We start from the raw sequence: 17,795 nt of genomic DNA, 5'->3' as shown, positions 1-17,795 counted from the left end.
TTTTTTGCAATTTATGTAATTACTATGCACTTAATGAATACATATTATTAAAATCTGGGCTATAATGGTTGTATTGATGTATAGCAACTTGAAATGCTCCCAAAAATGGCTCCACAGCAGGTAAAAATATAATATAAGCTCTGGCGGACTTGGTTCTATGGTAGGTCTTAAAGGGTTAAAAGGTCGTTGTTGAATGCTTTTGTCCGACCCAGGTTGCCTTGGAGTAGGGGCACCCGAGTTATTTGGATAGGCACAGGACGATGGAGTTAAGTGGGACCGTGCTAGTGTTCCGTGTGCAGGCGCTGCTATCACTGCAGGTCCAGGCCTGGAGTCCTCCTTTTGTGCCTACTGTTGCCAGGTAACTAACCCCATTCTTACTGAAGTAAGTGTCCGGGTCAATTGTGCTAGAGGGGGTTACGGACTTAGATCCCACCACCCGCTAGTCGTCCAAGGCAGCCTGTGCGCCCCTCTACCCCTACATAGCCGGGCTAGCAGCCCCTCACAACAGCATGCACTTACAGTATTACTGTCTTTAAACCAAAACGCAACACAGCCAGAGTTATGAATGGTTAAAGCAAAAGCATTACAACCAGATCAAACCAAATAAACTGCTCGATGTTTAACACAAGTGCCATTCATTCATTGTACCAAAGGTCATAAGTAATTAAACACGCTCATCCAAGTTATTGATTATCCAGGAATTGAAATAAAATCACAGATTTTGGGTTTCAAAATTAAGAAAGAGAAAAAGAAACAAAACAAATGAAAAATAGGATGATAGGTTTGTAGCTTGAACCTATTCGCTGGAACGTTGAGGACAGTATAATTACACAGCAAAGCAAGACACAAGTAGGCAAAGTTCTTCATGTTTCTCGTGCACGGGAGAGAACCGGACAAACGCCGTTCCTTCGCTTGACCCCAGTTGCTCTCGTCTGTTCTCCCGTAACACTGTTCTTTTATTGAGGTTACATGAATATACAGTTGTGGTCAAAAGTTTACATACACTTGTAAAGAATATAATATAATGGCTCTACCGAGCGTCCCGTTATTTCTAAAACTCTGATTTTTCTCTGATAGAGCGATTGGAACAAATACTACTTTGTCACAAAAAACATTCATGAAGTTTGGTTCTTTAATGACTTTATTATGGGTTAACAGAAAAAAGTGATCACATCTGCTGGGTCAGAAATATACATACAGCAGTGCTAATATTTGGTTACATGTCCCTTAGCCATTTTCACTGCAATTAGGCGCTTTTGGTAGCCATCCACAAGCTTCTGGCAAGCTTCTGGTTGAATCTTTGACCACTCCTCTTGACAGAATTGGTGCAGTTCAGTTAAATTTGATGGCTTTCTGACATGGACTTGTTTCTTCAGCATTGTCCACGTGTTTTCAATGGGGTTTAAGTCAGGACTTTGGGAAGGCCATTCTAAAACCTTTATTCTAGCCTGATTTAGCCATTCCTTTACCACTTTTGATGTGTGTTTGGGGTCATTGTCCTGTTGGAACACCCAACTGCGCCCAAGACCCAACCTGTGTGCTGATGATTTTAGGTTATGTTGAAGAATGTGAAGGTAATCCTCCTTCTTCATTATCCCATTTACTCTCTGTAAAGCACCAGTTCCATTGGCAGCAAAACAGCCCCACAGCATAATACTCCCACCACCATGCTTTATTGTAGGCATGGTGTTCTTGGGGTTAAAGGCCTCACCTTTTCTCCTCCAAACATATCGCTGGGCATTGTGGCCAAAAAGCTCGATTTTTGTTTAGTCTGACCACAGAACTTTCCTCCAGAAGGTCTTATCTTTGTCCATGTGATCAGCAGCAAACTTCAGTCGAGCCTTAAGGTGCCGCTTTTGGAGCAAGGGCTTCCTTCTTGCACGGCAGCCTCTCAGTCCATGGAGATGCAAAACACGTTTGACTGTGGACAATGACACCTGTGTTCCAGCAGCTTCAAATTCTTGGCAGATCTGCTTTTTGGTGATTCTTGGTTGACTCTTCACCCTCCTGACCAATTTTCTCTCAGCAGCAGGTGATAGCTTGCGTTTTCTTCCTGATCTTGGCAGTGACGAAACAGTGCCATGCACTTTATACTTACAAACAATTGTTTGCACTGTTGCTCTTGGGACATGCAGCTGCTTTGAAATGGCCCCAAGTGACTTTCCTGACTTGTTCAAGTCAATAATTCGCTTTTTCAGATCCATGCTGAGCTCCTTTGACTTTCCCATTGTGGCGTTTGTGGGCGTTTGTATCCAATGAGCCCTATTTAACTGGCCTGAGAGAAGTCACCAGCTGTCGTCACTCATAATCACTCACAAGAAGTTAAGAGGCCATGCTATGAAGCTCAGTTCACTGACAACTTTCTAAGTCACCAAAATTGCTAATTCATGTTGCTGTATGTATATTTTTGACCCAGCAGATGTGATCACTTTTTTCTGTTAACCCATAATAAAGTCATTAAAGAACCAAACTTCATGAATGTTTTTTGTGACAAAGTAGTATTTGTTCCAATCGCTCTATCAGAGAAAAATCAGAGTTTTAGAAATAACGGGACGCTCGGTAGAGCCATTATATTATATTCTTTACAAGTGTATGTAAACTTTTGACCACAACTGTAGGTTCATTAACATATGACGTCTACATACACACAAAGAGTACCTTGCCTGTGTGCCTGTGTGTGTGTGTGTGTGTGTGTGTGTGTGTGTGTGTGTGTGTGTGTGTGTGTGTGTGTGTGTGTGTGTGTGTGTGTGTGTGGAGTGATTTGTGTGAGGTCAAGATGTGACCCTGTGAGGACTCCCCAAAGCTGGTGCCAGGAGTCTAGCGGGTCCATCTGAACAAAGGGCTCTTATACTTAAAGAGATATACGTGTGTTTGCTATATCATATATCAATAAAGAGAAGATAGGATCTCTCTTATGTTCCTAGGCTGTGCATTCTAGTGTGGAATACACACCAAGGCTTTGTAGCCTGTTAAAGATCACACAGTCCTATCACTACACAATTGATTATACACCTCTAAGCATATATGGTTAAATATTTCTAAGCATAAATGACAATCAACAATACAAAACCTAACATAGGATTTATGCACTTCTTGCCCTAATACAGCACAATTTTAAGCAGGCGTAATTTTCAATGAGAGGGATGTTACTTGAATCACTGACCTAGAATTTGACAGCACTTTCACATTAACATCTCTGAGAAATTACTGTCTGAATGTACAAAGTTGAAGCAGCAGTTTTTCTAATGCACCACCTTCATGTTTCCTTCATATTTGAATCCCCCTGTAGATGCTGACAGGTAACCATGTCACACAGAGCTCAAGCCTTTGAATCCAGCTGTGACTGTTGATTTTCTATTGAATGGACTTTTTCAAATCCAGCTGTAGGCCTGTGTTTGTGAGCTCATTAACAGCTGTTTGTTTAGAGAGACGTGGTCCTCACAGGACAGCCACTACAAACATATGATTTTATAGAATATGATGCATTACTGCAGATTCAACACAATAGAAAGGATTTGAAATGAGCTCAGCCTTAAACATGTGCAGCAGTAATATTGATCCACAGACACTGATGGGAACATTTTTCTGCACAATAACTACTTTGACTTTTCATACTTTATGTACAATTTGCCAGTACTGCAGTTTTGTGTGTAGTGAGGTGTTTTCATGGTGTTTTCTTGGTGCTTTTACTAAAGGAAGGCTTCTATCAAATTCTTCCAAATGTTGTCAAACTGAGCTGTGTGATGAAGTGAGTGTGACAGAAACACTCAGACTGTGTTTCTCTGCTTCATCAAGTCAAATCTGGTCCTCAGAGACTGAATAAAGTCCTGTCCCACTAACAGCAGCTCCAACAGTCTGTTCACTGCTTTCTTCCTGTCAGTCTTCATCTTTCTGCTGCGTCTCCTCTTCACACTGACCACTTTCTATCTAACAGTGAGCTCCCAGTGAAGCAGCAGCATTCAGCCTGTTAGAGTCAACACAAATGTCTCCATCCAAGCTCATGTTGTGCTTTGTTGTCCTCTCAGTCCCCCAGGTGGAGGTGGATTCAGGGGTGGAGTCTGTGCAGCTGCCCTTAAACACCACACTTCACCTGCCTGAAGACGCTAAAGTGGAGTGGAAGAATGGATACAGGAAGGTCCACGTGTATGAGAACGGCTCTGACCAGCCTGACAAACAGCACCAGATTTACAGAGACCGAACGAAGATGAATGAAGACCTGCTGAAAACTGGAGACCTCAGTCTGACCCTGAAACACCCCACAGATGGAGACAACAGGACCTACACCTGCACCGTCTACAGCAGGGAGGGAAACATCCTGCTGAAGAAACAAGTGGAGCTGAAAGTCAGAGGTCAGTGCTGTAGATACAGGTCAAAGGTCAGAGGTCATGTAGGAGTTTATTCTCTGAAAGCTTTTAGTTTGAATCTTTTTTTAGTTAATGCAAATAAAATAAATTCTTTGATGTTTTGATCTAAAGCCAAAAATGTGGAGGCGGAGCATCTGTGTGTTTAAATGAACAGACTAAGAAGACCATTAAAATGATCCTACCTTCAAAATAAAAGCCTCTGGCATGATGTGAGTTTGGATCAAATCAATAGTTTTGTTAGTTTAGTCCAAATCAGTGTAAATGTATAAATATCAATAGTTTTTTTTTGTTTTTTGTGTCCCGTTTGGATCTATAGCCATCAGAATTGTTGTCTTGAGGCCAAGAAAGATGCCAAGCGGATTTATTTTACCAAGTGGATCATCATGGCCTTGCCATATTGGTCCATTTGATTGACCTTTATTATAATTATGAATTTATTTTATTTTCAGTTGCAAACGGGACAGACATGACTGTGGGATAGGACAGGGGGAAAGAATGAAAGAAAGAGAGGGAGAGAAAGAAAACCAAAGGGAAGAAGAGACGGTGAGAAGGGGGGGAAGAGAGAAAAAAACAAACAAACAAGCAAAACACCTGGGTCACCTGTATGGAGAAAAAAAAACAAGCAACATAATAATAAAAAAAAGCACCATCACAATAAACTAGCTAGCAGTAGATATCAATAGTTACTAAATAATAAACGATATTGTGCAACACGCAAGATAGACAGCGCACAGTGTGCTTTGAGGCAGCAGCCAAGAAAGCTGTAGTCCGCGTCTGTGAATACCCATGTGTACACCTGTGTGCATACCTGTGTGGATCAGCATGCTTGCATTCCAAAGGTTTCTCCATGTAATGATCTGCTAGGGAGTGTGGGGAGCCACAGCCCTGTCCTTTATGGTATCAAGCAGGTATGGAGGAGATCAAAACTCCAGACATCCAGAGGCCCCCAGAACACAAGAGACCAAGGAAGACCCACAGAGGGGCAGCCGCGCCACAAATATCAATAGTTTTAAAGCTGCTGGGATCATTCAAACACTTTGATCCAGTCATTTGGATGTTGTCACATGTCAGGGTGGAGCAGCCATAAATACGAGGCTTTTATTGTGAAAATGCTGAGTGTGATGACCCAGAGGAGCCCATGGGGTGTTTGTGGCTGGATGCAAAGGTTTGTAGCTCTCCTTGTAAAGAGAAACAGCTTGAAGCTACAGAGGAGCGTCTGCAGAAGAAGACAGGGGAAAGAGGAAGAAGCTGAGGCCGCTGGAGAAAAGACAGGAAAAGGAAATCAGCTTCATTTGTTGGAGGCCGTTTGTTCATCACACTGAAATATTCCCACTTTAGAGACAGGAAACAAAGTGAAGTGTGGATTGATGTTTGTCTCCATGATTTGGGCCCTGGAGTCATTTCTTCATCTCCCACTTTAAGACATATTAATGTCAGCCTCACACGTCCCACAGTGGACACATTTCTATTTCTAGATGATATTTGGAGGATGGTCATGTGTTTCTCAAATATCACAAAGAGCTGTGAAAGCAGAGAAAAACTCTCATTTTAGCCGGAGAGCACAGGGCTTATTAAATTCCGTTCTTTTGAATTATTTTGGCGACAGAGAAACTGTGGTGGGTATGCAAGTGAAGAGACTTGCATACCCACCACGGAGGCTGTGGAGACAGTCAGAAAACGACTACAAGAAGACAGCTCCTTGGAGGACAGGACCAACTTCACACCCGATCAGATTTGCACACTGTTAGACCTCTGCCTCACCACTACATGGGGGCAGGGATAGCTCAGTGGGGCAGGGATAGCTCAGTAGGTAGAGTGGTGGCCCCATGATCGGAAGGTCGGGGGTTTGATTCCCCTGAACAGCTACCCTGAGGTACCCCTGAGCAAGGTACCGTCCCTACACACTGCTCCCCGGGCGCCCAGTGGCTGCCCACTGCTTCACTGAGTGAATGGGTTAAATGCAGAGAGGGATTTTCCCCACGGGGACCAATAAAGTACACTTTCTTCTTCTTCTTCTACATATTTCAAATACAACGAAGGCTTTTACAGACAAAAACATGGCTGTGCCATGGGCTCCCCCGTGTCACCTATTGTAGCCAACCTTTACATGGAGGAAGTGGAAAGGAAGGCTCTTGGCTCTTTCAAAGTAAGAGTACCCAGCCACTGGTACAGATATGTGGACGACACCTGGGTCAAAATCAAGACACAAGAAGTGGAATCCTTCACTGCGCACATTAACGCTGTGGATAAAAACATCAAGTTCACCAGGGAAGACACAAAGGACAACTGTTTGCCTTTCCTGGACTGCGCCGTGCACATTGAAGAGAACGGCAACCTCAACATCGAAGTTTACCGGAAGCCCACACATACGGACCAGTACCTCCTCTTTGACTCCCATCACCCTCTGGAACACAAACTGGGAGTAATTAGGACCCTACACCACCGGGCAGAACATGTTCCCTCTAAGCCTGAAGGAAAAAAGAAGGAACACACACATGTAAAGGAAGCACTCAAAACGTGCGGCTATCCTAAATGGGCGTTTTTAAAGTCAGCAAAGAGGCACAGAAAAGAAGACCAGACACCAGCGAGGGTGGATAAGAAGGACAGACGCAACAACATTGTCATCCCCTATGTAGCCGGTGTATCAGAAAAACTCAGGAGAGTTTTCTCCAAGCATGACATCCCGGTGCATTTCAGACCCAGCAACACACTCAGACAGAAACTGGTTCACCCGAAAGACAAAACGCCAAAACACAAACTTAACAATGTGATGTATGCTGTACAGTGCAGCGAGGAATGCTCAGACCTCTACATCGGAGAGACCAAACAGCCACTTCACAAGCGCATGGCACAACACAGAAGAGCCACCTCCACAGGACAAGACTCAGCAGTCCATCTGCATCTAAAGGTCAAAGGTCACTCTTTCGAGGATGCCAATGTTCACATTTTGGACAGAGAGGACAGATGGTTTGAAAGAGGAGTGAAAGAAGCATCTATGTCCACTGTGAGCGACCATCTTTGAACAGAGGCGGGGTTTACGACACCAACTCTCTGCCATCTATAATCCAGTTTTGAGATCCCTTCCCAGACGCCTTAACGCCCACTCACATCCTGGGCCATCTGACCTCAGGAATTCGCATGATAAGGTGGGGCCAGGTTTCACAATGAACCCACCCGAAACTCTGGCTGATTGGGGCCCACACCCAGTTTCACACCTTGTCTCAGGTGATTAGAGGATCATCAGGGGTCCTTTTGTCCCTCTGTGGGGGGAAACTCCCACTAGGTTTATATCTGGGACTCTCCACCATTTGACCTTAGAACTGAAGAAGCTTCTCGGATGAGAGGTGAAACGTCTTCAAGTAACTTAAAGAAGTCCAGACGCTTTTCTTTGCAAGCTCCTTTGACTATTAGAAATAGAAGCAGCTCTGATTTTAGTGCTCAAAGAAATCTATGAAGTGATGAATTCACACATGAACAGTTTTCTGCAGCGTTCCTCTCGGCCTTATTTGCAGCTCCACTCTTGTTTTTGCTCTAATAATTATTTCTCTCCATGAGCTGTTTCTCTGCCTGAAGGAGGCGCCACTCCATCGCTTCATTTAGTGCAGAACAAGAGTCACATGATGCTGCTCTGAACACCAATCACACTTTGTACAGCTCATGTTGTGTTTGTTGTCCTCTCAGACTGTCAGGTGGAGGTGGAGGAGGGGGCGGAGTCTGTCCAGCTGCCCTTCAAAACCACACAAAACCTGCCTGAAGATGCTAAAGTGGAGTGGATGGACCAAATCAATAACAAGGTCCACGTGTATGAGAACGGCTCTGACCAGCCTGACAAACAGCACCAGGTTTACAGAGACCGAACGAAGATGAATGAAGACCTGCTGAAAGCTGGAGACCTCAGTCTGACCCTGAAACAGCCCACAGAGAGAGACAGTGGGAGATATGGATGTGTAGTCTGGAGGAACGGACGGATAAGATACAAAATAGTGCAGCTCAAAGTCAAAGGTTTGTTCGATTATTTCTCTCTCTCTCCATATATATATGTGTGTGTGTGCGTGTGTGTGTGTCTCTGACTGTCTTGTGTCTCCTCTGCAGGGAGAGTTCAGGTCCAGGATCAAACAGGGGACATCAGGAACAGAAGCAGCTCCATTGATCTGACTCCTCTGATGGCTGATCAATCAGTTTGATCTGTGTGTTCTTTGATTATTGATCAGTGATGTCAGAGTGGAGTCAGTGTGATGTTGTTGTTGTGTGTTTGAGACTTGTACTGAACACTGTCCCTGTCAAATAAATCCAGATAATCTGATCCAGTGTTGTTCTTCTTCTGTGGTGTTTGTGATGGAGCAGCAGCTCCTGATACTGATGTCCTCAAGAATAAATTCAACTGACTTTCATACCGGTAATTTATTAAAAAAGATGTATGATAACATAATGAAATATAATAATGTAAGTTACCCATTGTGGTTTGCACTGTTGCCAGAATGCACATTACCTTTTCCCTAATGGAAGTTGTCAGCCAACGCACAACCATGAATTAGATAAGCAGAAGTGAAGGGATCATTATTAACAATTTAATAATGAAATATAATATGATAATTGATAATTAAACTTTATTGGCTATCCACGAGTAATAACAATAAATGCACGGCATACTCATAGCAAGGTTTTTTTCAGGTTAAACTACAAGAACCACTCAACTACCTCACCCAAGCCAAGACTGTGCTGATATTGTGATCTGACCCCAAGACACAAACCCAGGATCATATATGTTGGTGCAAGAGTGGGTGGGTAAGCCGATTCCACCTTAAATGGGTGTAAATATGTAAATAACTGGTCACAAGAACACATGTTCTTTACAGTTCCACGTAAAAATATTTCCCACACTGTCTCATGTTGTGTTTCCTGTCTTGTGGTCAGAGTTTCACTAAGAATTAGCTCTGATTACAAGATTTTAATCTATCGTAACTCTAATTTGTATTTACTTCAGTTTGTTCATCTTGGAGCTGTGTGCAGCTGAGGACAGTCTTATTATTACCAGGTGAGGATATGTAACAGCCACAGTCTGTAGAGATGATGTCACCATGGAGTGGTGATGTCACTGGAGCTGCCAATATGTGCTCCAGCCAAAGCTACACCAGAGGGTTGTGCTGTGTAACAGGTTGGTGCAGGTGGTGTTATCTACATTTGAACATTAGGCAACAGTCTCATGAAGACACTTTCTATTGTTCACTAAAGACCAACAATAACAGAGACAAAGGGAGAGCAGCAGAACTAGTGCTAACAATTAGCACTGCTAGCCTGCCCACCAACACCAGCTAATGTTCTAAAAACGATGATCAATGATTTTGCTGTAACGGCTCCAGCTGTCTGTGTCAGGGACACGTTGGAGATGAAGTGAGTGATCCAGTGACAAAGGTTTGGAAAGCTGCAGTCAGCTGAGACTAAAGGAGTCACCTGACCGAGAGACCAAATGTTTCACTGAGAACGTCCAGATGAACAGAATCAACCTTTGGGATAATCTGTTCCACACATCCATGTTTCACTTACTGCATTATATTTCCTCATTGCTGTGCACACAGGCCTGTGGCTTATAACCAACTCCAAGTTCAGACTCAGAGGCTGCTGAAGCTGTTTTCTGGAACAGAGACGTGTTGGATATAAAACCAACTCTTCTTTATGTGTCAGCACTGAGGAAAGGAGCAGCTTCGTTTCTAAGTGTATGAAGGACTGTAGCAGTGTGTGTGTGAGCTTTATTTCACAGACAGAACCATGTCAAAAACACAACTTCAGGTAAAAACAATACAAAATCAAAGAGTCTGATCAGAAGGATTAAACAGAGGAGTGTGGGACTGTTTTTAACAGACAGCAGGTTAAGCCAGGCTGGAGGAGTAAACTGAGCCTCGGTGTGAGCAGCAGTGTGTTTGACAGTGTGGAGTAGGGAAATTATTTTACTGCTATTGTTAAATAATTATTATCATTACCATTGCATTAAAAATATAATCTGGAGTTTATATTGCGTTTAGAGTTTGAACAGTGTGTGTCTGTCAGAAAGTAACAGGACAGGAAACAGGCTTGCAGAGAAATTGCAGAACTGAAACCGAAAGTTATTCTGAGGAGCAGGCTAGACGAGGCTATTTTAATTACTAGGTTATTCAAATTGTCTGTTATACTTTTATATTCTTTTACTAAGCTCTTAGTAGAGGTTCTTGATTAAAACATTTATTTAACATAGTACATGTAGTTTCAGTTAGGTTATTACACATAAGGATGAGCCTCTGGTCTGGTAAAAGGTCAGAGGTGAAACAGGGTGCAATTGTGGTTAAGCACACAGACACAGACACACACACTCAGTTAGAGAGAATCATTTATAGGTGGAAGTTTAATCATGTTTTGCTTGGCTTGCAAAAGCAGTTTGTCGCCGAACTGCTGCTGAGGTGTCAGGATGATAAGCGAGCATCCGGCAGTGACAGGATGCACCTGTTATGAAGATGGAAGACGATGCTCTTTTAAAAACTGTGTTAAAAGGTCTTTGTGGTGTTGATCTGACGTATGTATAAAATGTATCTGTGACGTATGAAGGGGCGTCAGTAAATTCAAACCCTGATGCTATAAAATATCTGTTATGCTTTGAGGAAGTTGAAGATCACTTGACTTCCCACATGTGTGTCCATTAAAAATCATTGTTTGACCAAGAGCTTCTGGACCATGGGTGGTTTGTACTCTCCTTCCTCAATCTTTGAACCTTAACATTTTGGGGGCTTCGTCCGGTGGTTGAGGAGGAGAATTTGAGGTTTGGATGGAGAAATTCGGTGGTCCGTTGTGGTCAGACAGGCAGGCGTGACCCGGCAACCAAACTGAGGAGACAGGCGCCTTTAAAAAGAGGTAGGCACAGGCCTGTTGATTTTATCCGAAATGTGCTGAATTGGATGATAAAATTAAATGTCTATTCAGTAAAAGTTGCCGGTAAATGTCTGTTTTGATTTTAATGAGAATCTTATGACAGTACTGAGGATTTAAAGCAGTTGGACTGCTGAAGATAATTTAATACGGTTGGACCGTAAAAGCAGTTGGACTGCTGGTAAAATGATTGAATGCGGTTGGACCGCTAAAAGGATTTAATACGGTTGGACCGTAAAAGCAGTTGGACTGCTCAATGATTTTAGTATGTTAGGGGATTTGGTTATTTTTTGGTTATAAGGTTGAACCTGCTTCAGTCTTACACTTTGTTGGGTGTTTTGCTGTTGTTCCAGAATATTATAAATTACTCAAGAACGCCAGTTGGACTGGTAAGAAGCGCAGTGCTCAGAGGTAACGCTTGCCAATGCCAGGGACGCCTAGGCATTGTCCTCGAAGGTAGAGGGATAGTCAGTTGGTCACTGTGGAGCTTGGGGCACTCCAGAATAACTAGTGGTTGGACCACTTTACCGTTTGGAACGGTATCTGCGCTTTTTTGGATAGTAAAAGTTGGACTTTGGGCATGTAACTTTAACTTAAAACTTCAGGGTAAGCCTTGGCTGTGAAACGCCAAAAATAGAGCTTCAGGCAAAGTTTGGGTTGGTTGATGCTTTTAAATTGTGTTAGGGACTTTAGAGATGAGGCCAGAAACTGTTGGACAGATACTGGTTAATTGATTACAAAAAAGTTGGACTTTATCGGTTGGACCGTTAACTTAAATTTGTCAAAATTGTTTAGGCGCTAAAAGCTGACAGATCTGACAGTTGTAAATATAAGACGTCTTTGTAAATATAAGAGATCTCTGTGTGAAAGGAGTCTGAGGTAATGCTGGAGCTATTTTTAGACGGAGTGTGTGTGAGTGTGAAAATGCAAATTAGTAAGCAGTGAACTGTTTAAACCACAGTTGGTTTTACAAATACTACTGCAAACATTGTTGAAGGTGTGTTTCAAATGCCATTTATGTTCATTAGAGGATTATAAATAAAGTTTTGAGTTGCCTTAGGGGATGTATAGTAATTGACTGAGTTTGGATGTAGATATATAAATATATTGCGTGCACTGTGTATACTTGAATCAACTTCTTTCCAGCAATAGTTGCTGGTGTGTTTTATTTTTTCAATTTCTTGTGTGTGCGGTGAGAATTAATAGAGGTTTCAATCATTTTTTCTTTGTTTTTGTTTACTTGCTCTTTCTGATTATGACAAGCATGTCTAAAATACTCTTAGGAAAGCGTGTTTTGAGTTATATTCCTCAACTCTAGTCACAGTTTGAGTGTGTGAATGCGGTGACTAGAAGGTTTTGAATGATGAATAAAGGTGTGAGAGGTATTTCTTTGGTGATGTGAAGTAGGATGTTTTAAAGTTTGAAAGTGTTTTTAATTTAAGAGATGCATGAGTGATGTTATAAGAGTTTGAGTTTCTTTTTCTTTCAGTTCAAAAACACATAAGTACATATACTTGGTACACCCGTTTGCTCTTTGACTTTATTAAAACAGACGGTGTATTTGAGTTTGATTTTAGTAATTGTATGTTGATATGGTAATTTAGTTTATGTTAGGTAAAGGAGATGTCCATCTCTGCGTTTGGTACTGAGGAAAGTGAGCACGTTGAAGATTGTGATGTGAATGCTGACAAATGCAAAGAGTTTAGTTTATTTAAGAGGTGTGTGTGTGAGAGGATTATGAAATCATTGTGTGAATGATGCTACATTTTAGATCAAAAGTTAGCAGAATTACAGAGGGTTTGTAGATTGTAAATACAAAATAAGTTTGATTAGCCTGCAGAAACAGAAAAGCAGCTTGAGCTGCTCTGAGCAACTGCGCGCTGTGTGTGTGTAACAGGAAATGGTGTGTGACAGGAAGTTACATGCCCATAAAAGGAAGTCTGAGAGAGAAGTGTGTGCGTAGGCAAACTGCAGAGTGGGTGCGTGAAATGAGGGTGTTGTTTTTACATCAGGATTTAGTAGAACTAAAGTAGAACGTTATAAACAAACAGATAAATAAAATAAAATAAAGAGAGAAAATAACTGACAATTACATTAATGAATAGAAAACACACGTACACAAAGTGCCATATGTGAAATTATTCCAGGAAAGAATCAGAAGGGAGATAGTTTATTATAAGATGCAATGAAGGAAGCAGCTTTCACTCCTCTAATTTCCAGAGCCAGTGTGTTCCCTCCCCTGCCCACTTGGCCCCCGTATCAGGCGAGTATGGAAGGCTGGTTAGCCCATGACGGGTAAGATCCCACCTCAAAAACCCTGGGACAACCTAAGACAGGCACAGTCACGATTACTCAGCCTCGGTCCCTGTGAGCTCAGACTCACTGGTGAGATGAAGTGAAGAAGACGGGACCTCAAGGGGTAAAGCCGCTGGGCTAAGGAGGAGGTGGAAAGTGGCAAGTGGAGCCCTAACTTCTGGCTGAGGAGCAGGAATGCTATTTAAGGTAGGAGATCAGAATTTGGGTTAGTAAATTTGGGAAGGAGTAAATTGACTGTTTGAAGGTAAAATTATGAAGGAGTTTGACACACTGAAAAGTAACATATGCAAATTCACATACACAAACATAAAATATATTTGAGTTTGAAGCTGAGGAAAGTGAGTTATGAAAACAAAAAGTGATTAAAATAGTTTTAAAAGAGTGACTTAGGAGTGCTCTAGGACTAAGTGATCAACAGTAGTGATCACTGTAGAAAGAAATGAAATAATTTAATAAGGAGATAATGTTTAAACATATGTTTCTCTGGTTACGACAACTTCTTGAGATGACTCAGTATGCAAATTAGCTGGAGTGAGTGGTGACAGAGAAACTTCCTGTGTGTGTGTGTGACTGAGGAAGTGACTTTCAGAAAAGGAAGCATAGCAGAGACGAGAAGTGCAGATTTGGGTAGGAAATTTATAGTTTAGTGATTATATGATGTCGTATACTGAATTTAAGTATGTTAAAGAGCAAAGGGGGTGATTTTTGTGTGCAAATTGTGCGGTTTTAATGAGACTTTCGGTGTATTGAGGAGGTGAAATTATGTGGTGGCAAAACTTTTGTGTTTAAGGTGGTTGAGGTTGTTGTGGTGATGGGTTGAGTCTGTCAGTTAGGTTCGGGTTGTTGTTGTTTTGTTTTTAATAGAGGGAGTTTTAGGAAACATGGACATGTCTGAGGGGCCCATTATTTTTGTAACAGTGCACTTAAAGAAAACCTGTCAGGTGATTTTGTTTTGTGTTTTGTGAGCTAATAATCAGCTCTATTTTTTCTCATTTTTGTTCTAAGCAGGCCTGCAACAGCGCTGACAAATTCTCGGGACGAGCAAATATATGGGGGCTTTCCAGATTACATTTGGCTGAGGAGAGCTACCTGGGGACTGATCAAGGTCGTAAGTCCCTGTAAAAGGATTTTATGCAAGTCAATCCAGCCCAAAAGCATAAAGAAATATTTTCCTATGGAAAATAAAAAATGACTGAGCTCATTTTGCTGAGGGTGGAGAATCTGATCGTGCGGGAAGCTCCACTATTAGCAAATATATGGTGTGACTGCATGTGAATGTGTGTGACTGCATGTGAGTGAATGTGTGGCTGGATGAAGGAGGATGAATTAATGTGGACAAACAATTTACTTTTACCAGAGAAAATTTCTGTTTTGTTGACTGGGGTTAGATTATGGGATTATAGTATATTGTGGGGAGAATGCCAAATGTTAAAGGGGAAACATTTTTGGATGTAACTCATGTTACCATTAATTGAAGAAAACACATGACAGATAATTGTTCTGTTTTAAGTTTATTTTTATGACATAGATGGGATCATGAGGGGGAAAAACTGAGCATTTTAAGTTTTGTATAGTATTGTGACACATTTCATGTGTCAAAATAAAGGGGGAATTTAGGGTTTAATAATTTAGGATCATTTTAGGACTTTTTTGGTTCTTATTATGCGCAATTGTGATTGGGGGTTTGTTGATCATTTGGGTATGGTAAAACTGAAACTGTTATTTTTAAGGTTAAAGGATTAAAGTGAACTGAATCCTGTTTAGAAGATATAATGCCGGCTTTTCAAAGCTGTGAATAAATCTTAGAGGGAAAATTAGTGAAGTTTAAGGAGGAGAACAGGTTTGATTTCTTTTAATTTCTAGAAGGAGTGGTTATAATGTAGGCTTACACATACAGATATTTCATAGATTTATTTTTAGGATAAAGGGGAGAGCTTATAAGCAGAAATGATTTTTATACATATTGCATTTTGTGCTTTTAAAGGAGTTGTGGCTCAATTTGTCTCTGGAGGGTCATGAGCCTTTGGCTAGCGCTATGATTAGCCAATCTACTGTGAGGATAATATGAGTTCATGAAGGATTGCACATGCTTACAAACACAAGGTTAAGAAACACACATGACAGTATAGATTCCAGGCAAAAGGCCTCAAATTCATTTAGTTTGTTAACTGAACTTAAAGAAGGACCAAAGAGGAAGGAAAGCATATATTTTGGTTAAGTCTGATAAATTCTATGATGAAATGTATACAGGAGTAATTGCTTATATGCTTAAACGTAATTGATTAAAGTGGTTGTTTTCTTTTGGAGCTTTTAGTAGAATAGGCTGGTTCTAATGATTTTTTGTTAAAAAGGTGACTTAAATTAGGGAGGAACTTGACAGGATGTTGATGATCAGATAAGGGAAAAAGAGTTTTAAAGTGATGAGTAACGTTGAAGAATATATAAATACAAGAACATAATTAGGATCAGGCTTTTGATTACAGAGTCCCAAATAGGATAAGTTAGGGAGATGCAGGAAAAGGTGTTTTGTTTCCTTTGCAGAAGATCTCGACGACCACAGGGAGGTCCGAGGCCTGAGGAACCACCAGAGAGGGACCAAGGAAACCAAAGCTTACACATGGAATGTTCTATTAGATGACATGAGGTTGTCTGATTTGCTGAGCGAGAACAAAATGTATTGCGACCTCTGGTGTTCCAGAGGTCGAGAGAGGGAATGTGGAGTAGGGAAATTATTTTACTGCTATTGTTAAATAATTATTATCATTACCATTGCATTAAAAATATAATCTGGAGTTTATATTGCGTTTAGAGTTTGAACAGTGTGTGTCTGTCAGAAAGTAACAGGACAGGAAACAGGCTTGCAGAGAAATTGCAGAACTGAAACCGAAAGTTATTCTGAGGAGCAGGTTAGACGAGGCTATTTGAATTACTAGGTTATTCAAATTGTCTGTTATACTTTTATATTCTTTTACTAAGCTCTTAGTAGAGGTTCTTGATTAAAACATTTATTTAACATAGTACATGTAGTTTCAGTTAGGTTATTACACATAAGGATGAGCCTCTGGTCTGGTAAAAGGTCAGAGGTGAAACAGGGTGCAATTGTGGTTAAGCACACAGACACAGATACACACACTCAGTTAGAGAGAATCATTTATAGGTGGAAGTTTAATCATGTTTTGCTTGGCTTGCAAAAGCAGTTTGTCGCCGAACTGCTGCTGAGGTGTCAGGATGATAAGCGAGCATCCGGCAGTGACAGGATGCACCTGTTATGAAGATGGAAGACGAGGCTCTTTTAAAAACTGTGTTAAAAGGTCTTTGTGGTGTTGATCTGACGTATGTATAAAATGTATCTGTGACGTATGAAGGGGCGTCAGTAAATTCAAACCCTGATGCTATAAAATATCTGTTATGCTTTGAGGAAGTTGAAGATCACTTGACTTCCCACATGTGTGTCCATTAAAAATCATTGTTTGACCAAGAGCTTCTGGACCATGGGTGGTTTGTACTCTCCTTCCTCAATCTTTGAACCTTAACAACAGGAAGCTGAGATAAACAGTCTGGAGCCCATTTAGTGCTTCATATGAAAGTGTGAGGATTTGAAAGCAAATCTAAAATCAAGCAGGAGTCAGTGTGAGAATGATTTGTGCTTTTCCTCAGTCAGATGCTGGGAGTTTCAGTTCATCCATGTTCAGCGTGCTGTGCTTTGTGTAACAGGAGAATATGACAGTATAAATCAAGTCTTCATGTCACTGAAAGCCTCCACAGTCTGCTATGGAGGTGCATCAGTTTGGATTTACAAGAAGAACATTTCTTAAACCTGCCACAAGATGGCGCTCCAACAGAAGGGATGTCCACAGTGTAACACAGACACACACATACTGTGTGAATGTGTGAGTGAATGGGCTTTCAACACAAGGCTTCTGCTGCTACCTTTAATGACATAATTAGCTAACAAGAACAAACTGTTAATTAGCACCAAAGAACGGCTCCAGATTTTAGCTGCTGACCATTTTGTGAAACGTTGATTACATCAGCTTATTGTTGATTTTTCAACCTTAATATCAGCTGCTTTAAAGGAGCCTGGTTCTCTCGCAGTAACACTTTTCTTCACTAGATGCAGTGCAGGCACAGTCTGTGTTTCTAAACTACACACTAATGTTCATTGTTGTGCAGCTAAATCCTCCCTCTGGATGGGAAGAATCCCTGTCAGGCTTCAAACAC

General features: G+C 41.3%; 3 protein-coding genes across 4 annotated transcripts in view; all 3 read left to right on the top strand.

Annotated features, from left to right (window-relative positions):
• LOC309703507 (uncharacterized protein) overlaps positions 1–8,618 on the top strand; it is a 95,329-nt gene extending 86,711 nt beyond the window's left edge. For both annotated transcript variants that reach the window (XM_082528394.1, XM_082528393.1), the window contains 3 exons: positions 4,026–4,349; positions 8,046–8,366; positions 8,457–8,618. In XM_082528394.1, the coding sequence (XP_082384520.1) occupies positions 4,026–4,349; positions 8,046–8,366; positions 8,457–8,548 (737 nt within the window). In that variant the 3' untranslated portion in view covers positions 8,549–8,618. The remainder of the gene's footprint in view (positions 1–4,025; positions 4,350–8,045; positions 8,367–8,456) is intronic.
• The window catches only part of LOC309703657 (uncharacterized protein), a 196,702-nt gene that overhangs the window by 150,548 nt on the left and 28,359 nt on the right, over positions 1–17,795 (top strand). The window lies entirely within an intron of this gene.
• LOC309703664 (uncharacterized protein) overlaps positions 1–17,795 on the top strand; it is a 163,423-nt gene that overhangs the window by 134,570 nt on the left and 11,058 nt on the right. The window lies entirely within an intron of this gene.

Source organism: Aulonocara stuartgranti, assembly GCF_965226115.1.
Source record: "Aulonocara stuartgranti genome assembly, chromosome: 3".
Lineage (NCBI taxonomy): Eukaryota > Metazoa > Chordata > Actinopteri > Cichliformes > Cichlidae > Aulonocara > Aulonocara stuartgranti.
This window is presented reverse-complemented; position numbering and strand designations above follow the sequence as displayed.